The sequence below is a fragment of the Typha angustifolia genome, chromosome 2 (assembly GCF_048772165.1).
Source record: "Typha angustifolia cultivar Huaian chromosome 2, ASM4877216v1, whole genome shotgun sequence".
In the NCBI taxonomy this organism is placed as follows: Eukaryota; Viridiplantae; Streptophyta; class Magnoliopsida; order Poales; family Typhaceae; genus Typha; species Typha angustifolia.
The window spans coordinates 7,128,131-7,152,223 of NC_133240.1; the positions used below are offsets into that span (position 1 = coordinate 7,128,131).

At 36.0% G+C, this 24,093-nt stretch overlaps 2 protein-coding genes across 3 annotated transcripts; both read right to left on the reverse strand.

Moving 5' to 3' along the window:
* Nucleotides 1-2,243: 2,243 nt before the first annotated feature.
* Nucleotides 2,244-8,635, reverse strand: LOC140776393 (uncharacterized). The gene is made up of 4 exons (XM_073120093.1): nucleotides 8,506-8,635; nucleotides 8,305-8,424; nucleotides 5,433-6,400; nucleotides 2,244-2,549 (listed from the first exon to the last, which is right to left on the reverse strand). The coding sequence occupies exons 1-2, from the start codon at nucleotides 8,571-8,573 to the stop codon at nucleotides 8,316-8,318; spliced, it is 177 nt and encodes a 58-aa protein (XP_072976194.1). The 5' UTR covers nucleotides 8,574-8,635; the 3' UTR covers nucleotides 2,244-2,549; nucleotides 5,433-6,400; nucleotides 8,305-8,315.
* Nucleotides 8,636-13,574: 4,939 nt separating this feature from the next.
* On the reverse strand, nucleotides 13,575-19,308 carry LOC140769865 (probable serine/threonine-protein kinase PBL19). Of its 2 annotated transcripts, none has more exons than XM_073110756.1 (4): nucleotides 18,100-19,308; nucleotides 17,189-17,449; nucleotides 15,579-15,704; nucleotides 13,575-14,476 (listed from the first exon to the last, which is right to left on the reverse strand). In XM_073110756.1, exons 1-4 carry the CDS (start codon nucleotides 18,457-18,459, stop codon nucleotides 14,048-14,050), a joined length of 1,176 nt encoding a protein of 391 aa, XP_072966857.1. In that variant the 5' UTR covers nucleotides 18,460-19,308; the 3' UTR covers nucleotides 13,575-14,047. The 2 variants fall into 2 exon arrangements, with proteins under 2 accessions (XP_072966857.1, XP_072966865.1); XM_073110764.1 differs by having other exon boundaries at nucleotides 15,579-15,701; nucleotides 18,100-19,307.
* Between the last annotated feature and the right edge of the window lie 4,785 nt (nucleotides 19,309-24,093).

Sequence of the window (24,093 nt, forward strand, 5' to 3'; positions counted from 1 at the left end):
ACGGCGTAAAATTAATTCGAGCGGGGCTACTCTTGCAATCATTGCCTGCTGGAGTGGTGGGTCCGCAGATTTCGGCCGTCCGATGAGCGGATAAGGCGATGATGCCACGCCGATGACGGGACTCGGGATACGTACTGTCTTAGCGAATGTGGCGGAGGACCAAAAGTGGTAGCTCTACACGTGTCCTATTTTGACTTGATGTAAACCCTTGGAGGAGATCCCAAAATCCCCCGTTCACACCCGACGTCGACCGTGACGAGCGGGCGGCCGAGCTTTCCCACACGGAGGTAGGGGTTAAATTGTAAAAATCTCTTCAATCTAAGGTGTTATCTGCTAAATTTCCTTTGCGTAGGAGTGAAGGGACTGCCTAATTTATAATTAGATACGAGATGTCAATTTTATCGGTAAAGAAAATATTGTTCTTTTTAGATTCATATCCATCTTAATTGGGCTCGGATTAGATTAATCCTAATCATTTTAGATGGAGTTGCAAGTTACTCATATAAATTAAATCTAACTTTACATATAAAATCGCTGTCACATTATATCAAGTCCTTATCGGGTTAGCAGTTCTAAATTATAACTTTTAAAAAGTTAATTGAAAACACGCCATATTTTTTGTATTCACATTCAGTGTCAATATTTATTATTCAACACGTATATTATATTTTAATATCTTAATTAACTTTAACATAACAACATATGATATATTCTATTACTTTTAAAAATTAAAAAATTTAAGATACCCCTTATTTGACTTTAGATCTAATTTTTCCTTTTATTTTTATTTTAGCATTAAAAAATTTTATTCGGCTAAGAAGACCTGACTTATAAGGACTTCGAGTGTGAACGATAATAAAAGTAAAATATTAAGTGTTACCGGGTGCTCTTCAGGCTGTAATTTATGAATAACGGAGAGATAATATTTGTTGAGTAAGGCTAAAAGTAAAATGTGTAGGTCAGATAATAAAAATATCCATATAACAAGGTGTCAATAATAATAAAGATTAAAGGCCTCTCTATTCTATTACTGATGTTTTATATAAGAGATAGATTAATTATCAAAAAAATTGATTCAAAATAGATCAGGCCTGGTGATCATTTGGCTTTATTTCTTTCTCTTCTTCCTTTAGGGGAAAGCTTGTGGGCTTTTTTAGAAGTTACAATAATACGTAACGGGAGGGGAGATGGAAGGATAATTTTTTAACACAAATTTTACACTTGATCTATAATTAAACCAAAGCATCAAGCTTGTGTACTTAAAAGGAGAAAGAAGAATAAGAACAACTAAACATTTAGGTCAAGATCTCCTCACCAAACCCAACCAAAATAATCAAGCTTGCATTTATTTGAGCCTGGTCACATTTTATGTTTGCTTCATAGGTTAGAGATGGACTAGAAATAATAACTTGCTTTAATACTCCTATGTAGTATCTAGGCTCACATCTTATAAGTGTTAGTTGACTCACCTTTGGTCATGCTTTATATCTATTTACCTGACAAAGTTAAGAAAAATGATACATAATCTTGCCATAAATGTCACTTTCTTATATTTACACCAACTCCCCTTAATGCTTTTTGGTAGAGAATTAAAAATGTAATCATTTAATAGCTAAAGGACAAAAATACCTTTGTCTAACGACTATTACATATGTGCATAGGTTTTTAATAACATTGCCTTCATAAAAAAGAAAAAGAAAAAGAAAAATACACATAGGTTCAGGAAGAATAAAAAGAAAAGATGGTTCTTTTTAAGAGACACATTTGAAGAGACTAATCTAAATAACAGAGACAAGATCCATTTAAACAGAAGACAAAGGTTAAAATGGTAGAAAGAAAGATGCCACAAAAATTAAGGTACAGATCTCTTTAAGGAAGCTGAACAGTTTATACTTACTTGGTAGCAAGCTTATCCACTGATGTAGTCTACTGCAAACTGCAAAGGAATATAATATATTCGCAAAAGGCTAATTATTAGGTTTCTAGTACATACCAATGCAATAAGAGCAGATTACTGTAAAATATTTATACTACACAAAGGAACCATTAACAAGGAAATAGCTACAGCATGACTCCTACTTTGCTTTTGTGAGAAGAGTGTGCCGACTATTCTGTTGGCTTACTAAAGAAATATCTCAGCTGGAAACAGAAACTTGAAGCTAATGACAAGTTTGCAAGATGAGCATAAACCTATATAAATTAACTGCAGGCTTGCAATCATACTGTTGAACTTGAATGAAGAATTGCCCAAAAGGTCCTTTTTTACTCATAATAAGCTTTTGAGCATCTGCACTATCTCATGTTCCACAATCCAAATGAGGTTGCAAGTAAAGTAACCAACCACACAGATAAGTTGTTACTGTAGCACCACTTATTAGACATAAAACTCCTCAAAAGAAAAAAGGTTTAGAACTAAAAGAAGAGTACAACCATGCTTTTCACAAACTGTCTTTGCAACTCATTTAGGCTCTGTTAGTTCTAGCCATCATAGCTTTGTCCTGCTGCCGGAGCCTTTCACCTTCGTGATTCAGGTAATCTTGGAACTTCTCCTGAAAATAAAACATCACTCCTCCTTTTAAAAGCATCTTAATATTACTATCTGAAGTCCATAGAATATTCACAACACCCATCAGCAAAAAGCTAAGGGGCGCTTAGATTTGAAAAAAATCCCCACCCAAAATTTATAAAGCTTGTATAAGACAAACCGTTATTGATCGATCACAAGATTATATTTCAAATTTTCAATTATCACCAAATTTCACTTATTAAAGATTCTTTTTAGTTTAGCAAATAAAACATGGGATTTCCCTATTAATTGAATCCTTCTATTTCTCTGCACTTAAATTTTGTGCTTCATGAACTTAGGAAGTAACCCCAAATAAATAAGCTGCTTTGGCTTAAAATAACCCTTTTATCAACTGATTAATGGGGGGTGGGCAGGGGGGAGGGATCAGAAATACCCCATATATCCCTACTGATTTTATTACAGTAGGGTACTTTCCAAACTCAAACTGCTTTGGACCTTATAAAGCCCCTTTTACCAGAATATGAGGTGGTAATTAAACATATAAACAAGTGCAACCTACCATGTTCTGAGCCTCAACTTCTGCAGATTTTAGGAAAATGTTTGAAATAAAAAAAGATGATTTTGGTATCTGTCCTTCCACTATCCCGTTTCTCTTCTCTCTATTCCTCGATCCCTCTCCAGCCACCTATAACTACTTGCCGGCCTATTCAATGTCATTCTTTTCATCACTATTATGTCCTTTTCTCCACCATTTTTTTAAACTTGTTGGTAGGTACTATACTACCTGCTCCAACCTATTTCTTTCCCTACTATATTGCACATCATACAACCCTGTTTGATCAGTCAACCATCCTCCTATATAATCATCCATTTTCCTCTTCTCTCCACTATTCACCTCATCTCTCATCTATCGTTCTTTCTCTTCACAAACTCAGTCCAAGAATATATGTGAAATAAAGAAAATAAAACTAGATCCCATGAACTGCTCATTTCCATGTACACCCTCTTATTTATTTTTTGTGATATATTGACCCCTTAAATATATATAAAAAAAAACTCCGAAATGACTCTTCTGTTAGTTAGCCGTTAGATTTTTTCATTTAAAAATATCATGAGTGTCACTTGTAAAAAAAACAGAGAGATGAGGGGATGCATGTGAAAATAATCATTAGTTCAGCGGATCTTCGTGTATTATCCCTATAAAATATTACGAAATTAGTGGCATTATGATGCTCCAGAGTTTAGAGGATATAAATCTGTATATAAAATTGTATCACTAAAACATACAAAACGTATTATAACTTTTGATAGTAACAAGTGAGAAAAACTTATTCATGAAAAAAGATTAGGATTCAAGTGGTCTTCTAAAGAATTAGATGGTCTCTCCTAAAGTGATTTTAATCTATAGGTACAATCTTTGAAGCTTGTGAGAAAACAACAAAAACTTGCAAATTTTAAAAAAGGAAGTAATATTATATATCAAACTTAAGTCCCAGCGTACAAACTCCTACTATAGAAAATAGTTTTCCAAGACAATTTCTTCATTATTTAATTTTTCTAAATATCTATATTATATTTTATTATAGTTGAATCCCTACTCCTCAGACTGTAGGCATGATATTCCAGCATCCATCAGCTTTCCCTTCTCAAGTTCAGCTTCCCAAAAAAGAAAAACCACTGCATTACTGCTTTCAGTGAAAACTTTAACCTCCATAAATTCATCAGTGTAACTCTCCAAAAGGAAACGAGACATTGGTACTTGTTTGAGGAACCATGAAGCTAAACTGTCAAGGAAGATCATGAGGAAGGAGGTTGGGTAACAAGATGGTTCTCACAATTTCACAAAATTGGTAGCCTTTGATGATATTTAAACTACAAAAAGTTCAAAAGGTCATGTTAAATAGTGTACTTTCACAGATTTACCCGAGTCTACAACTTCAGGTTACAAAGGCCTGCTTCATGTTAGTGTTAGAACAACAACATCAACAATAAATCTTTATGCCCCCATCTAATTGGGGTTGACTTTGTGAAATCTTTTTCTCCTTTACCCCCAATTTCAGGTGCACTACGGTTTCATTCTTGGACTTAAAAACCATCTGATACCTCTAATAGTAACATGAGCTTGATCTTAAGATTGGCAAGTGCACTTCCTCCTTTTCTCCTCATAAATTCCAAGTCAACTTTTCAGGAAAAGGCACCGTGGCCTACTTAATTTCACTGTGGGAAAAGGAAACATTGCCACCATTTTCCCGGAAAGATGAGAATGATCTTCAGTTAAAACTCAATGATCTAGAGTTCTTAATGCTCAGTGGTTTATACAAATGATCTAAAAGGGCCTGCTTCACAATAAATTCTTTGCTGAGATGAACTAATTGTAAAAGAAACTGTTCATGTGGAGGAGACGAATGAACATGAGATAATCTACTAGGTATATTTCAGCACTTTCACCTCATCAACTGCCTCTTATATTCGGTGAACTAATGTTAAAGTAAAGATATCTAACAGCTTCAATTAAACACTAGTATTGCAACCAGCTCGCAATCGTTGTAGAACTAGAAGACAAAAGAAAAATGAATATTTGCACACATTTCAGACTAAGCATCAGTATATACAGAAATTCTCAAACCAAAGCAAAAGCAGCAGAAGAGAGCACACAAGAAAATAAAAATCTCGAAAACACGAGAATAAAGCCCAAAATCTAAGATGGGCACAGTCAAAATCACCTGTTCGAACTCACTAATTACTTTTTTTTAAAAACAAAAACAAAAAAACCTAGACACCAAATCCAGCGGTCACGGGATAATCAATCGAACGATCTGGAGGACAGACGAGGTATACACAAAAATCATCAAAACCCTAACACCAAATTATCAAACAACGGCCGAAAAGAGGGGAAAACCCGTACCTTTCCACCAAAGAGGAAGATTCCAGCGAGTCCAACGGTGGCGACGCTTCCCCAGATCACCACCGTGGATGATAGCAGCGACCAGTTACGGTAGATCATCTCGACTCTCCTTTCTTCGTCCCTCTTCTCTCTTCTCTCGTGTCCTTCCCTATCAGAGATCAGAATAATGGGGGCACAAATACGAAGAAAAAGGTGGGTGAAGATATCACGTGACGTGGGCTTAGGCCCCGGCCCATGGTTTTTACGCTAACTGGTATTGAATTAGGATCCCAATCCGATCCTAGATAACTAGAATAGTCAAATTATTTGAGTTTTATTAGCTCATCACAGAAGTCAAAAATTTAAATTCCCCATAAATATTGAGAATAATTTTTAGTGTTGAAACATTATATGCTTATAATTTAGGCTCATTATAATCCATTCTTTAAGAAAATTGGCTCAATTATCCAACTTATCTATCAGAGAAATAGTAAATTTGTCTGCCCTATTATTAGCTTATGATCTTCTACTGTTAACATCTTCTTGATAAATGTGATCTTTAAAACAAAGGCTGCATTGGCAGCAATCAACAAATCGAATTTCTCTTAACATAAATATCACTCACTTGATTGCAGTGAGACAATTGGTAATACAAATATGTGTATGGTATTTGCTCCTGTTAGAGACCCTGTGAGATTATATATATAAAGCTATTTGCGTGATGTGGGAAATTCACAAGCTAATCCAATAAGAGGAAGAAAGCATGCAATTATGCCAGCAAAGTTAAAAATTTCTGGGATTTATCACAAACATGAAATAGAGAGGTATAAAACAACAGTATAACAGGCAATTGGACTCCCCGTTCCTGATTACAGTAGGCTCCTCAGATTCCAAGTTTCTCATTGTCCAAGGTTAGATTTCTCGTCTTTTTTTTTCCCCCTTTTAACTGCTGGAGTCTCATTGTTCGGAGTAGCAACGACTGGCAAAACCTGAAAAACAACATATTAGTTGTGCAGCGAACTTCATGAGTCAAAGGATTATAACACACTGCAACATTTATGATTTACAAAACTATTTTCCATTGGTCGTAAAGAACAAGAAAGTTCTCATTTTGCATGTAATGTAATACTTAAACCAATGACCAAGGATGGAGCATGCATATGAATTTATGTCTGGATTGATGAATTTCATGACATTGAAATTATTGGCATCTGAGTGCAAACTCTAGTGTAACCCTACATGGCCATCAGATGCTTCATAGATTGACATCAACTTGACTATCACATGTGGCCAAATGGGCTAATACACATGATGCATGTTGCAGAAAATTACAATAGCTGCAGAGTTGTACAAAAAAATTCTAATCCATATTTAGTGAAATTTATATTGCATAAAATTCAACCAAAGCTGTTGATTGGAATATTATCTTGAAATATCTGATGGGATAGACTAGGCCTGTAAAACAGAAAACATCAGTGCAAACAATTGCAGAAACAAGAGTACAAACAAAAGCTGAGAGATGGAAAGATCACAAATCTTGGAGTTAGAATCGATTGAATAGATGGTAACAATAAAGCTACAATCTTAACCAGTTCAAGAGAATTTGTTCAATTTTTTTGCTTTGCTATATATCCCTTCAAAGGGAATTCAGCTTTATACCACGTGCAGGTTCATGCTTCAAACCACCAACATACATGCACCCATTTTATGGTAACATTTACTTTCTAAAGCTTCTATGAATTTGATTAAATTTAATATTGATTCTTGATTTCAAAAAGAAACAAATAGCTCATATCCCCATGACTCATCTCATTTCTTTGTTTATCTATGAAAGGATTTTCTGGTTTTTCTCAAAATTTGTCTTCTTCCAAAATACAATCATCGGCACAGACCAAAGGGATGCCTACACATCCCTTGACGGTCCATAAAATGGGTGGCTCGGTGGCTCTCCTAACGAGAGTTAATTGGTAAAAACTTCTATTCCCACATTTGCTTTTCTTTTTTTTTTCTTCTTTTTTTTTTGTTAGCAAAAGGTCATAGACCCTATTTCATTCTAAAGTTAAAAAAGCTCCGACCTACACATATAGGCCAAAAGGCATAACATACACACTGACCATCCAGCAAAACACCAGAATCTAAACCACAGCCAACCAACATTCACACAACCGCAACCTCCTACAAATTTAACGCGCAGATACTACATAACCAGACACCCAGAATTATAAAAGCCAAAACAATGACCATGATCAAAATAAAATAAGCCACATGATACAGAAATACTAGCTTCAGCTATGCTCCAGATTTAATCTGTCCGGCACCACCACTTTATTCTGGTCTGTCCTGCCATGGAGAAGCCACATTTGCATTTCTTTTACTAATTCAACATTAAAGTGCCCGGCAGACCAGAGGGTGTGGAGTTCACACTTTCCCAGTATATTTTATGTATAATTAATCAGTTTATGGCATGGGAAACTTGTTATATTTTACCTAGCAGATTAATTTTGTAACTAACGCATGAATCTACTCTAAAGATAGAGCTTTGGCAGTTCAGCATGCTTTCATCAAATGGGCATCTAACTCAATTCTCTCTGATCAATTTATGTTGTTTGTTTATGATAATGCATCACATTATAAACACCAAAGGTAACAATCAATACGAATCTTTACGTTATAAAGTGTTGAATGGAAGAAACGAATTTGTATAGATGAAGAACAAAAATATCGAACCATTAGACAAAGTTGAACTATACTTGACAACAATTTGCACCTCATGTCAACCTTCTTGCACAAAAATGGAACCAAATTTAACTCCGATAAAACCCTAGAAAAACCATCAGATTTCCCATTAAAGAGGTCTTGATCCTTGGAACAACAAGTGGAGAAAGAATTATACCTCATCGCCTCTCAGGAACTCTTTGATGTGGTCCCGGTTCCGCCATCGCTGCGACGGAGGTCTTCGATTAGTCCGCTGAGCTCCTTACGAGCGGATTCCCTCCCAAACATGAAACCATACCTGACGAATTCCAACACTGGAGAGCGTGAGAGGAAGAAAACTCTAACCCTAAGAAAGGAGACAATGACGTCGTCGTCTCACCAGAAGGAGACGGCGGAGAAGACTCCCGCCGCCGTCACTGTTTGAAGCAGCGTCAGCTTCTTCTCCATACGGTCGAAACCGAGCTCAAATCTTCGAAGTCCTATTGTCGATCGATATATCGCTTTAAACTACGGATCTTATCAAACACGGATCCGAATCCGAATTCCCAAAGTTTAGTGAAAAATGTCTGTATCTATTTGACAAGTAGCAAAATGTAAAACTATATCGTAACTAAGAATATTGATAGGATATAAAACAGATATGAATACGAATTAGATACAAATCGAATTTTAATTGGACAAGAATTGAATCTTAACCGGATGTGAATACAAACCGGATAAAAAGTTAAATCATAAACGGATACAAATACAAAAATGAATCTATTACTTAGCGTCTATATATAAAATATTACTATATTCATGCTTATATATAACAAAAAGAATATAAAATTATAATTCACTACCGCATAAGACCACAAATTCTAAAAATATAACAAACTAGTATCTGTCCAAAAATATAAGATCACTGTGTCCATATCTATCATCCCAACAACCTCATAACTGCGTGCAAGTCTAATTTGTTTTAGTGCTATTCAATATTTCACCTCCCTTTTTGCTGGTGTCATCTTCGTGCCCATGTATATATTGGAGACGGTATTTCAATTCCCAAGTGATCTTTCTATGTTCGTATTGATCACATCTTTATGTGTTCACACTAATATGGAAGACTTGAATTGAATTAGAACTACTACTAAGTCAAAGAAGGAAGAGAGATGAGGATGGCATCGAATGGTTGGAGTTATCAGAGTCACCGAAGTTGGGTCTGGCAGGGGAGCACTGTTTGCTAGTGTTAGTAAAAAGGATAGTTGGGTCTATAAGAGGATCACTGCTGGTGTCGGCCCAGGTGGCAAAGATCGAGATAGAACTACCCGGCAATGATGGTGGTGATCGGAGGGATCGAGAAGGGGGATGACACAATGACGTCCCCAAATCGATTCTTCGAAAATAGTGAGGCGGGGCACGGGCGTCGATGAATCGCCAAAGAGAGTGACGAAGAAAAAATTGAGTGCGTCAACTTGATGGTGAAGAGATGAGGAGTTGTGTAACGCCCCCACCCGGCACGGCACGTGCACGCCCACGCGCCCACACAGCACGCGCGGCGCACAAGACAGGTCGGGCGGGGCCCGTCACGCATAGATACTCTCCTGTGCACCTATAAACATGACATTATCAAATAACACCTACTAATATATCCATGATCACATAATCCATCATCGAATAAATCGTACTATCAATCAAATAAATCTGTTAACATATGAATATCCAAGTCCACAATGATAAACACTAGACCGCTATATAATCTGGTAGGACCCATACAGGCCACAACAAACCATCAAGATATAACTAAACAACTGATACACGAGTGCTATAAAAATCTGACATATACTATATAACTCATCATCTGATACAATAAGGTACAAATATAGCAAACAACGATGTAACTCAATGTCTGGTTAAACTATCTTCCATACCGTCTCGCATCAATAGCTCATCTCATCATCACTTTAAAATATCTTCTCAAGATATCTCAGGTTGCTATCACGTACCACAAATCTGAGGGGTTAGAAAAGAAATAAAGAGAGTCATGAGCAAAAGGCTCAGTGAATAGATCTTACCCCGAATCAGTAATACCAAACAAAGAGTAAATCATGTACTGGATAATATGAATTAGAAAGCAGTATGATGTCATGTATGAACATATATATATATGTATCCTCAATGACATATATATGAATGAAATCAATTCTCATGAATGACCATACTATATCCTCAACCGAAATTTTATAACATGATGAAATTACCATATAACATCACCGAATATAACACCATATCATGTATAACAATTATGATCCAATGATACTAGTCACAACAATGATGATGCATGATGCATGCCAACTACTAGATAATCATATATGTCAGAGCCAGATATAATTCACATATCTCTCACTATCACAATCATCCGTCTCAACTCTGAATATCATCCACCATGCTGGACTACGGTACCCGGCCCCAAACTCGATACACATCATGTCACAAGCTCAGAGCATACCCTATCATACGCTAAGAGTATCTCTATAGATAAATCATACCCTGCCATACGCTAAGGGTATCTCTGAAGAAAGTAATCATACCCTGCCATACGCTAAGGATATATCAATGATAGTTGTACCCTATCATACGCTAAGAGTACAACTATCAGCCATCACCATACTCTGCCATACGCTAAGAGTATGTCCAGTACCAGTCCGGACCAGATACCGTTCCAGCCATCACATCACATCACATCACATCACATCACATACACATGTACTTTTATGATTTCCTATACATGATAAATCATATGCATATATCCAGTACGACAACAGATCATACAACTCAGGAATTTAGGTGGTAAAGAAGCCGAGAGAAAAATGATGTAATGCAAACTCCAACCATGTATCTAACACATGCATACTCATGCTAATCTATCACATGCATACTCATGATAGAGATCATCCCGACATAAAACCATAATAGCATAATCATCTCCAATCATCTCTATATATCACCAATGTACTCATATCCCAGATCAGTCTAATCAAATGCATGATAAAATATATGCTCGACTGAAATCATCTCTATATAAAGTCATATAATCATGCTGGAGGCCAAAACATGCATGTACATAATATATAATAAATCCTAATTTGAGAAAGGGATCTAGGGGATAAGACTACTCACAGTCTGATCAGAAGATACAAACCACGCATCTCTCACGTCCGTCAGGTAACCGAGTGACACTCATCGCTAGCAAGGTCCACGGGGTCTCAAATAAGAGGGTTCGGAGTCTGAAAATATTTAAATAATATGATGTTAGCCGTTTATCCCATTTAGAATTCATTGGTGTAAAATATAATAAATTATTTGATTTTATTAAATAACTTGATATACCTTATATATATATAATTATGATAACCTTATTCAATTATATGGCAATTATTACTTTTACTTAACTAGTTACTAATCATACATATATTAATTATTATTCATAAATATAAAAATGATTATCTGAGCTCAGCATTTTATTGCATAGAAAATAATATATAATAATAATGATAAGTTGCTAGAAACACATTGTATACTCAAATGTATTAAATATATGCATGTATAAGCATACATAAACATTAATAGAAACTTATAAAATTTAATTATTTTTAATAAAACTAACTATATAAAATATAAGATTATTATCTATATGATTACATGTATTAATCTAATAAACAGTGGTTATACTATATATAATCATATGCAAGTACTTATAACTATAATTAATAAATTATTATACTAATAATACTTAACTAATACTTATGCTAGAGAGTATAAATTATTAAAATAATCTATCGTCCAGATAACTGATTCACCTAAATTTTAAAAACTAAATCATATAATTAATATAAACAAATTAAAAAGGGAGCAATCCCTTGCCACAGTGCTGGGCCGAGCCCAGCACTATTGCAGAAGGGAAATAGCTGAGGAAGATGAAGAAGAAGAAAGAAGAAGGAAGAAAGGAAGAAGAAGAAGAAGAGAAGAAAAGAAAGAGAAGAAGGGAAGAAGGAGGAGGGAGGTGTGGACCCGGGCCGGCGGGGAGGGCACCAGCAGCTGGTGGCCAGCCAGCTGCCGGCCTCTCGCCGGCGGCTCGGCTCCGACGAGCCCGAGCCCAAGGTAAGAAAAAGAGAAAGAGAGAGAGAGAGAGAGAGAGAAGAAGAGAGAAGAAGAGAGAGGAGGAGAAAGAGCTCACCGGCGCTCGTGGAGGTGGCGGCGACGGCGATAGTCCGGCCTCGGCGAGAGAGAGAGAGAGAGAGAGAGAGAGAGAGGTTTAGAGAGAGACCAAACGGGAGAGAGAGAGAGAGAGATTTAAAGAGAGAGAGGGAAGGCGGTGAGGGGGGGGCGGTTTGCGGCGGCGCCGGGGCCCGCCGCGGCCAGCTGGTCGCAGCCCATTGGCTGCGGCAGCGGCAGCGAGCACGTGGCGCCCCCACCACGCAAGCTGCATGCGCAGCTTGCATGGGCACAAGGCCGGCCACAGTGTGGCCGGTCGCGTCGTGCCCAGATTTTTTTTTTTTTTTTTTTTTTTTTTTTTTTTTTTTTTTAAGATTGGGTTGTTACAAGTTGACTATTGATTAGTTACTAGTTAGGGTAAGGGTTTTATTTATGTTAACGGATCGGGTTAGGTATTAAGGGTAGGATAGGATGTTTGTTAGAACATTACTATAATATATTATACAGGTATTCGGATATTTGATATCCGCCGAAAAAAATATGATTTACCCGTATACGTATTCGGATCTGGATATTTTAATAAATTGCTATCCATATTCGTATCTGAATCCAGTCCGAGTAAAATATTTTGATTCATATCCAATCCGACCCCAGTCGGGTAGCTAGTCGAATCGAATAAATCCGATCCGTTTTCACCCTCTAGAATATATTGGTTCTTGTTCTGGATCCGACCCGTTATGTTAAATGTATGGGACTCAGATTCAGATTTTAGACCTTTTATTATCATTTTAGGAATAATTATGTTTAGACCCCTTAAACTATTATTGATTTTCACATAAACCTCTCGTTTATTTTTCCAGACACATTTACCTCCTAAACTTTATTAGGAACTATTTTACTCTTATTTAATAGAAAAGTCACAAAAACGAAAAAATATATATAAAGAATTATAAGTGTAATTAACTCTCTTTTTTTAAATTACAATACATGATATTCCAACATGATTAAAAATTTAAAATAACTAAGACCAAGAAAACAAAACAGTGAATCATCACGTCCACAGCCATCCGATCAACAAACCCATAGCTACATCTTTTGACAGACTGCAATTTCTTGTCGACAAGGAGAAAAATAAAGATTGCAGAGCATCTCGCAGAGGATATATTAGAACAATAGTAAGCAAGCAAGTAGTCAATATATTAAAAGAAAAGGTCAAGATATCAGAAGATGAGAAGAGAAGATCAAAACAAATAATGGGCAAAGATACTTTTACTTTAATGTGACAACCAAGACAGCAGAATTACATATCAACATTTGATATAAGGAAATTTTTTAAGTAATCCAAATGGAAGTCTGCCGACGCAAATTCAGAGGTCAAATTGAAACAGTAGGTCATAGTAACCAAGAGTATTCATCCCATGAAACCATCTTGCATTGGAAAAGATGATATAGTAGACCTAGTAAAAACAAAGACTATCTGACTCTAATGAAGTATCCTGGTTCCAAATCCAGCACAAATAGACTTCAACGTGGAAAATAAAAGGATCAAAGCATTGATTGCTTTCTTATTTATTCTTTTAAGCATTGATTTTAATGTACAGGTAGGAAACCTGATGATGTCACCTCATCATCTCACTGTATTTTGAAGCACTTGAAATTCGGGCGCGTAATATCTCCACTCTGCCAATTGTAAAGATGTTTTGATGCAGACTAGCTAGGTGAAGCATTCACCTCCTCGAAGGCGCTGGGTTGCTTCTCGTTCCCCTATCTGGGTTAGCTGAAACAGCACGCTCGTCCACCGGCTCCATTTTCATGGCTTGTTTCAATCTTTCTACAACTTCGCTCATACTCGGACGATCTTTAGGATTCTTAACAAGGCAACTATCAGCAAGCTTAGCTACTTCCCGTGCAGCCTTCAAGGAATACTGGTTTCTCAGTTTCGGATCGATAATCATGCTAAAGTTCCTATTATCTGCAGGAAATTGCTTCACCCAATCCAAAAGCTTCTGTTCATCATGTGGGCGGTTCCTCTCTAGTGCACGCCTGCCTGTAAGAATTTCATATAGCACCACGCCGAAGCTCCATATATCACTCTTCACAGTGAGATGGCCAGTCTCGATGTAGTCAGGGGCTGCATACCCATAGGTCCCTACCACCTAATTAAGTCAAGTGAACACCAGAGAAATAAGAATTAGTTTCAGATATTTTCTGGATGATAGCAAAAGTTAGCATCTGAGAGAGGTTCATATAAAGGGAAAAGCATCACCTACCATCAATCTAAATTTACAAGGTGAGATTTTACATTTTAACACCCTCAAATCTTCCACTATATGTAGTTGCATCACAAAATAATAATAATAAATGGCAGATATATGCATGTATTTGAAATTATGTACTTGAACTGATATGCGGTATCAAGCATAATGACATCCTTCCACATTTTATACAAGTAAGATACTCCAGGACCATTGTATTCAAAGAATCAGAGAGTGAGCACTGAACAGGTACACCACTAATTCTTTAAAATCCTTTCCTACTTTAGCTACCTAAGTAACATATGGATTACATTGAGACCAATTGGTTTCGAATCATTTCGACACATATTAGTGTAGGATCCTGGTTGGATGCTCTGAAGCTACAAAGCATTGAATTAAGTTATTTCAAAGGCCAATTGAAGAAGTACCAGAATAGGACCAGTCCATAACTTAAAATAAGTTTCACCCTTTCAATGATCCTATGCAGACAATATCAAGAGAGTTCATTACAAGTCCCTACCAAGCTTAATTTTATTTTTGTGATGTTTCTTTTTCTTTAAAGTTTTTGTGAGTAGAGAGACAGAATAATGATCCTGTTCTTTGAATCCCATTCATTATCAGAGAGAATCAACAGTAAAGGGCATATAACTAGTAAAAGAAATCTTATGTAATTAAGGAAAATCATCCATGATCATAGTTTTATCATTTGTTATCTACTGAGCCTGTGTAATATAAAGATACTGCATATTCATAGTAGATCAATTAATTGACTTCTAGAAACTTCAGTTGTTATCTCAGACAAGAAAAAGAACTTTGACTCCTTTTAGCCATTTTTTCATGAAGAGGTGAACTCACATTCTAAACAAAAAGTTACATGAAGGTTAGATGGTAAGTGCATTAAATCACACTTGAATATCCAAATTCCAAGTGGATTACCTGAAGAGTAACATAATTACACTAAAGTGGCTGATTTAGCAGATTGGATGTGCAATTATAGACATACCGCCGTAGAAACATGAGTATTTCCGTCTGTTGGACCCTCCCTTGCTAGGCCAAAATCTGATAATTTTGCATTAAACTCCTTATCCAATAGAATATTAGATGCTTTGAAATCTCGAAATATCACCTGCTGAAATAGAAGGTCAATCTCAAAAACCTTTTGTAGTTCTCGAGAAAGCAGTACACAAAAAGCTTAAAGAAGGAAACAGAGGTAATAGCCAAACCAGAATACAGATAACAAAATACTGAATAAAAAACTCAGTCCTGCCTTTTCATCTATAGAGTGAAGAAGCCATGCAATCAAGTGACTTATTTTCTAGGAAATGATATATGCCTATAAAGAATCAACTTACATACTTTATCATCAAAAGTATCACCTAGGAAATCAGGTTATCCATAATATGAATATTATAAACCTTTTGAACCGTACAATTGCTTGAGAGTTGTATCAACAGTTATTTCCAGTTTTATGTGGTCAACTATTTTTTCTTACTCTCAGTAGAAGATACAATGGGGATGCACATATTGTACCAATTCTGAGTCATTTAAATAACCTGGGTCCTCTGGGAGAATGTGAGATTAACATGGGATGAAGGAGTTATCACTTGATTTGAAAGAGGATCTTAAAACAAATAGAGCTAAGGTCAGCTCGATCTTGAGACAAGCTAGTAAAGAGAGTTTTCAAGCTCAACTTTCTCCAAGAACAAGCTCGGCTCAAGTAGGAGAGAAGGAACAATATTTTGTGCTCACAGAGACATTCTACCCTCATGGTCATGAGTCACTTACAAGTTAACATATCTCTCCATCAACTGTGTTAATGGCAACTAATCCATAAATTCACTATATAAATATTCATGGTATATACCTAGACAAGCTTAAACCAATCCAGGCTCAAGCGACCAACCTGGGCTCATTTATTTAAAGAAGATTAATATTTGAGCTCACATCCAGCTCATTTAATAAGAGTCAGGTTGAACCAACAATTGATGAGCTGAACATAAGGAAATATTAAAGTACTGACACGACAAGGATTTGAAGCTGACAGCATTTTTAAAGAATTTTATAATAAATATTGTGGAAAGAAATCAACTATGAGAAACCATTCCCTCAAGTCAGACAATGAATGCATAAAATGTTATAATATAGTTGACATGTTGATGTTCAAAATCAAATATGTTTAAATAACGAATAGGATACCGTTCTAGGATCAGAAATTGATATACCATACAATCTAATCTTAGATATACCAATGTGAATCTGGACCTCACCAGTTCATCTAATGTTGACATACATCTATATCAAAAAGAGAGTATAGTTTTTTAAAGCTTAATATGCTAATGTTTGCTAAAGAGTCTTAAATTTAAATCAGAACTGTGGTTCAGTAATCACATATTCATGTTGCTAGGATCAGCTGACGCCAATATAAACAAAAGGCAGGCATTCTGCTTTTATAGTATATGTGGTCAATCTATCATCACAGATTAATATATTATATGTACTTCAAGCATTTGGTCACATCAACAACAGCATTGTTTGCCATAACAGAAAAACACAGTAAAAAAAACATAAATGAATATGGAAACTGAGTTAAGAAACAAAAAGTTTAGATGAAACCTGAACTTCTAACCCTTCATGCAGATAAGCTAATCCCTTGGCTGCACCTAAAATTATCTGTAGTCTTAATTTCCAGGGAATAGGAGGAGCAAACCGGCTGAATAAATGATCTTCTAAACTTTTGTTGGGCATATACTCGTAGACTAGCAACCTCTGGGTCCCTCTTTCACCATCATCAGCACAATATCCAATGAGCTTTACAAGATTTGGGTGCTCAACAACACCCAGAAATTGAACTTCTGCCAACCATTGTTTATGCCCCTAAAAAGAAAAGAGTATAAATCACAGCCCACTAAATGAAACAATAACTACTCATTAAGAATGATAGAAAGACAAAGAAAGCGTAGACTTTTTTTTAAAATAAAAAAGTGAAACAAAGTAAAAAGAAATAGCGAAATTTATAAATAAAAAAAAAAGATAAGATATTGAAGAGAGAGCTTCTAGTCATTGAGCACAATATCCATTTCCATGTTAGGAGTTATAGTGAACATTCGCTTATGATCCTCAAAAGAAATTAGTGAAATGTAACACATAATCTCTGGAAAGCAACTCCAATAGAGTTAGTCACTCATTAATTGGACTCTGTACCCACATTGTAATGAACAGCCTAAAGGATGTATGAAAAGCCTAGCGGAATTACTGAATGGAGATTTCTTCATCTTGGCCTTATTTTTGTCCAGTATAATCGTGGAGTACTACTACTACGTATGAAAGAATTCAAATTGCTGCTTGCAAGACTAATTTTCGATACACAACAGCAGCCAACGTGACATCTTCACTTCCCTAAAAGCTCTAAGAAGTAAAATCAAGTTGGTAGGTTGCTGCTTTTGCTTGCAAATTTAACAACATAATGATCATGGAATACTGATAAGTTTGATAAAGACTTTAAAGAAGAATGAAATGTAAACTACCTGCAATCCTCGTTGGTTAAGCTGCTTTATGGCAACTAGAATCTTATCCCCCTTTCCATTGAGAGACTTAATGTAACCTTTATAAACACACCCAAAACCACCTTCCCCAATCTTAAGCATTCTGCTGAAGCCATTGGTAGCAGCCGCAAGCTCGACGAGCTCAAAAACGCGAAGATTGTGAGCCCTCTCCTCATATAAGGCCGGTATACTTCTCTGCGAGGATGTCGAAGCCGAAGATTTGCTGGTAGGCCTCGCAGCACCTGAATCGTCCGACCTACTCGTGCTAACATTTGAAACCGGCGCACAATTCTGCTCTACTCTGCTCTTGGGCTTTTCCTTGAAGAAACAAAAACAACCCATTCCTCCAAAAGTCGATCTTTATATTAGTCTAGAGGTGCCTACCCGATTGCTCGTGTATGGGTGAAACTTGGGAAGAGAAAATTTTGAGAGACGCCAGATGAACAAAAGAACGAACAAGACGATGTTCCGGAATTTTAAAGAAAAAGATGGGATTCTTGAAGAAAGTTTCGAGGTAATTAGAAATTAACGAAAACCCAATTGAGAACGGAACCAGAAGGCACGAAAGAAGACGTAAACCAGGAGAGCCAAGTCCAAAGAACGAATAAAATAGATGGAAATTGACGATTTAAATAGAGGGAAAGGGAGGAAGCCAAAGAACAACTGAAGGGAAACAAGACCCAGACGCCAAAGAAAAGTTACTCAAAGACGCAGAGAGCAAAGCTCGCTGAGAATTTCAGCTGCGATTCCAATAATAAAGTGGAAGCAGATGGAAACACACAATAAGAAGGAAGCAAGCAGCTTTAAGAAGAGATCAGAAGACGAAAAAAAAAGCGAAATTTCAGGAGAATTCCGAGTGGGAGCAGTCAAAGAGAAACCATTGACGAAGGCGAATTGAGGAGTTCGCAGCTTCACTAGCTTTAATTGCTTCGTCCTCGTCCCACGCGGTCAGGAGACGCTGGCCTCCCCCCACACCCAATTAATTTAATTACGGCTGCTTCCAACCTCTCTCTCTCTCTCTCTCTCTCTCTCTCTCTCTCCTCTAAGGAGACAAGTCTCTCTCTCTGTCTCTCTCTCTCATGTGGACGAGGATTGAATTCTGCGACTCTGATCCAAAAGTCTTCATTTGGTAAACGGTGAAGAGGCGAAGTATCAGTAGATCATTCTATAATACTTTGGGACGGAGCGTTCCCACTCCTGTCCTCCTTTTCCAATGACAAGAAAAAAAAGCCAATAAAATGAGCAGGAGAAAACTGGGGGGCCTTTTGCGGGATAAACCATTTTGGTAACGGTTACTTTGCAACTTTTTTCTATTTTATATTTTCATTGCAAAATCACGTACAAATCACCGGGGTTGTAAACCAGCCGAGCTTGATCGAGTCATAGCTCTAATCAAGCTTGGATTGAAATTAATTTCAAACCTGTTTTTGTGATCAAGCTTGAATTAAAATAATTTCAATCCGAGCCAATTTCAAACGCGAGCCAATTTCGAACTTAAACGAGCTTAAACGAGCGGCTCAATTAGCAATTTCAAACCTTATTAATTTTAAATCATTTTTGAGCCTGAGCAAACTTGAATTTAATTTAGGCTTGAATAAAGCTTAAAATAAAACCTAATTCAACTATAAAGATATGAATATTACTAAATATAAATTACAAGCAATAAAGATAAATGGATTATAAAACTATAAGCAACCAAAATATAAATTACAAACAATAAAGATAATTGCGTCAGAAAATAATGGTTGAAATTCTAAATTGGTGAAAGGATTTTAATTGATGGTTCATATTAGTTTGATATTACTTATATTTTATATATATATATATTCGAGCCTTATCGAGTTGACGCGATCGAGCCGGCTTAGGATCAAGCTTGGCTCGAATTTAATTTTGAGCCTAGCTTTAATGATCAAGCTTGGCTCAGCCTATTTTCGAACTAAGTTTGATCGAGCATTATCCAGTCGAGCTCAAGCCAAGCTCGAGCCAGCTTGATTATTTTGACAGCCCTACAAATCACTCAATTTTATTATTTCCGACTATTTTGACAATGAAATTATAAAAATTTTAAGGATAAATTATAAATTATTCATTACAACTTAACCCCTCAACTATTATTATGTTATCTCATTAAACTCTCTTGGTCAATTATTTTTATTAGAAATTATAATAAAAGCTATTCTAAACTTTTGACTCAATAAGTGGACAAAAATATTTAGGCCTTCGTTCCAAGAAGAGGATAACTTTTCTGAATATTAAACTTCAAATTTAGCTTCTCCAATTCCTTTTTAATTGTATTTCTAATTCTACAAAACTTAACTCTTCTATCTTTTTCCTATATCTATGATTATAAGCTTCCAATCTTATTATCATCTCTATATCCCCACCTCATTGGCATATATAATTATAGAATAAAATATCTCAATCATCTTAAAAATATTAGTAGAAGATACATATTTATTCAAACAATGAGATAATTAGTAATATAGAGATATTATAGTAATTAATGCTCTATTAATGACCGTCTAGTATTTCACATTAATCTGGCCCACAGAAGGACAAAGTAATACAAATAAATGTTTAGAAGAATTTAATTTTAAGCGAAGATAATTTATAATTTACCCTAAATTTAATTGTCTTTGATGCTATTACCCAATTATCTTTTAGATATGACGTAGAAAACCTCTATATATTCTACAAATCGACTCTTTCTCCGAAGTATATGTTTATTAGAAACCACTTTGTGAATATTTTAGATGGATAATTACTTTTAAATCCCCAAATCCGCCATTTTCACATAGGCTATTTATTTTTTTTTTATGACACATTCACCGCTTTAATTACATAAAATATCTGAAATAATGTTAGTTAACACGATCAATTTCATGCTCTCTCCGGACTATTTTATACTTATTTTATAGAAAAGGAAAAAAAATAAAAGTAAAATATTTTTTATTATACTATTAGGATTAATCTACACTCTCACTCTACAAAACTAAAAGAAGTGTTTTGATTTTTTTATTATATTAAAAGTAACGATTATTAGGTAGTTACAGGTAAATCAAATCAATAAGGTCAAGTGTCATAAATGAAAATTTCAAAAGTCTCTTTATATTTTGACCAAACTAGAAGAAGATATCATACTTTATTTCTTTCTTGAACAGGGAATAGAAGACTAGTAGAAGACTAGTATACCATTGATTGATAATCCAATCACAATCATATAATTTTCTGTTTCAATTCTTCCCACTGACCTCATAAATATAATTAGTTTTCTTATAAACAGTGATAAGATAATTAAATGTCTACTAGTCTAATTAAAAATAGTGATATTTTAAATCACGAGGTGTTGATTGTTATATCACTTGGGGATCTTATTATCTTGCAAGCTATTAGGGAAGACCCATCTCTATCATTCATTAAAAGTCGTCTTAGTCCTTGTAAACATAAATAAATAAACAAAGGGAGGTAGATGATATAGCTGTTAGGCTTTACAAACCTCTCAACTAGAAAGGAAGTATAGTATGAATCTTTACAGAGTTATAATTTAATCAAAAGGAAGTGAAGCTTGACATGACAAGATCTATTTAGATTTTAGTTTGCCGACATCATCGTTTAGAAACTCGTCAAAGTCTAGTGAAAACTGAGATGACTAAAGTCGATGAAATTGCTGGTAAAATAATATTAAAAGATCCATATCTGATTGAATTCATCCATTGAACACTTCAAACACTTCATTTGACGAGATACGAAACTAATTAGTTGAGAAATCTATGTGTTAATGACTTAATACATGCAAAGTTCCCATCGTTCATATTTGTCAACATATGTATGGTAATACGATTGTTTCAAATAGATTTAAATTTAGTTACCAACTAACTCTAGTAGAGTTGGAATGTACCTTACTCATGACCAAAGTGGTTATGAGTTCAACTCCAACTCCAAATAATATTGTGGAGAAATTGTTTGATGGTTTGGTGGCTTGGCTCGACTCGGTTGATGGCTCGGCAGTGCAGTTAACTTGGAAGAACGGCTTGGAGCATGTCTCGGCAGCGTTTGATTCGAAGCAATTGTTCGGTGACGCATATGGCTTGAAGCCTAGACTAAACAGTTAAAAGCTCAGTGGGGCTTAAAATGCCTCTGTATCTAGGGAAGGATACATGAACGATAAAAAAAGAAATTTAGTTTAATTTAAATGGATTTATTAAAAAAAATTCACTTTCAGCTATCTGTGTAGGTTAAGAAGAAAGAAACAAAGATAGCGATAATGCTCGTCGCTGTGTGCGTGTGGTCGGTGGCAATAAGTTTAGCCGCAACGTCAGGCTGGAAGCACGAATTCCATGCTTTGCACGCAATGGCAGCGAGCGACGTGTGGGCTCCACGTAATAAAAATATGTTAAAATTAAACAATATATCATTTTTTGTAGACCTGATTGTTGAGCTACAGTGAGTAATATTATTTAATTATTCATCGCGGGTACTTTTGAGATGTTATCTTCCTCTACTCTTTTTCTTTAAAGTAATAGTCGGCGGACTAGAGGTTTTCGATAGTTCATCCTAGATTTTAGGAGGTGTTCTATGATCTGCCAAACTGGCTAAGTGATGAGCAAGGGTGTTATTGCTCCCTGCACACGAGATAGGGTGGAAGTTATCCTAGTATATTCTAGAATAATCCTAAGGATTGTTCGATTTGTGTCTGTAGCTTCACTATTAACGGTATTAATAATAATCTGAGAGTCCCTAAAGAGCCAACAGGTGTTCTTTGCTATCTGGTTAGCAATCTTCTTTAACCCTTCCAGCAGCACTGAGGCTTCTCCCGCCAATACACTTTTTAACAATGAAGTAAGAAGATAGGCATCCACCCAACATGTGAGGTCCCCCTCCAAAGCCCGAGCTAGTGGATCCTCCATCTGATCTCTGGTGTTGGTGTTGGCATCATTATCATTGGAATCATAGTTGGGCTTCCACAAACGATCCACCTCGTCCATTACTTTTCTTGGATCGACATCTTCTCGTCTAAATATCCAGTTATTCCTTGCTTTCCGGATAACCCACATTAGGGTAAACGCATGCGTGAGCCGATTAGACGTGAGATTGCTCTTAAAAGTTAGTATCCATTCCTCCAGCCTTTTGGAGGCAGCTAGCCAATATTAATCCTAGCCTTTAGGTAGTTAGTATCCATTCCTTCTCAACTTTTGAGAACAGATTAGCATTCACAAGCCGTACACAAACCTAATGATTTCAAGACGTACCAATAGATCCCTCGGCCCAGCCTGGCCCACTCATCATTGAGTTTTAAAACCTTGAAACTGGAGATCTATTCACATATTTACACACGTGAATCGCATGAAAACCGCAAAAAAGACGATATTCTCTGGCTGATGGAGCTCGCATTTGATTAAAACATTCATCACAGAGCATTACATTGACACATCTCAGTGTGAACTTCAACATTCAAACCAGCGGAGATTTGTGCGATTGAACACGGCGAAAAGAAGATCTGGTAGATTGATATGAGGGCAGACATACCTGAGCAAGTCCGGGAAGGAATATGGATTCACAGTCTGGACATATGAAAACAGTGGTTTTCATGAGAAAAGTTCTCATAGATCAACAAGAGTGAACAAGGCCCAGTAAAGTCGGTGCCTTAAAAAAATAATCAAGATACAAGGAGCCATAGTGTGAGTACAGAGAGTGCTAATTATTTTTGAGTTGAGTATGGATAATGGATGATCTGTTATCCAGCCCATTTGATTAGCCGAGATGATGGGCATAACAAAGTTTGTCATGCCCTTTGGCTTAATTACCCAATGGATCATCTTATCTTGTTCAACATATCACAAATCTCTACTTGCAGAAAGGCCTCTGACTCTGTTGATGGAAATAGTTAATTAAGTTATCACAGGTTTAGGAAATTAATTGTGAATAAATTTGCGAATGCATGGCCTTTATACAATGATCAGTTGCAACGTAGGATTA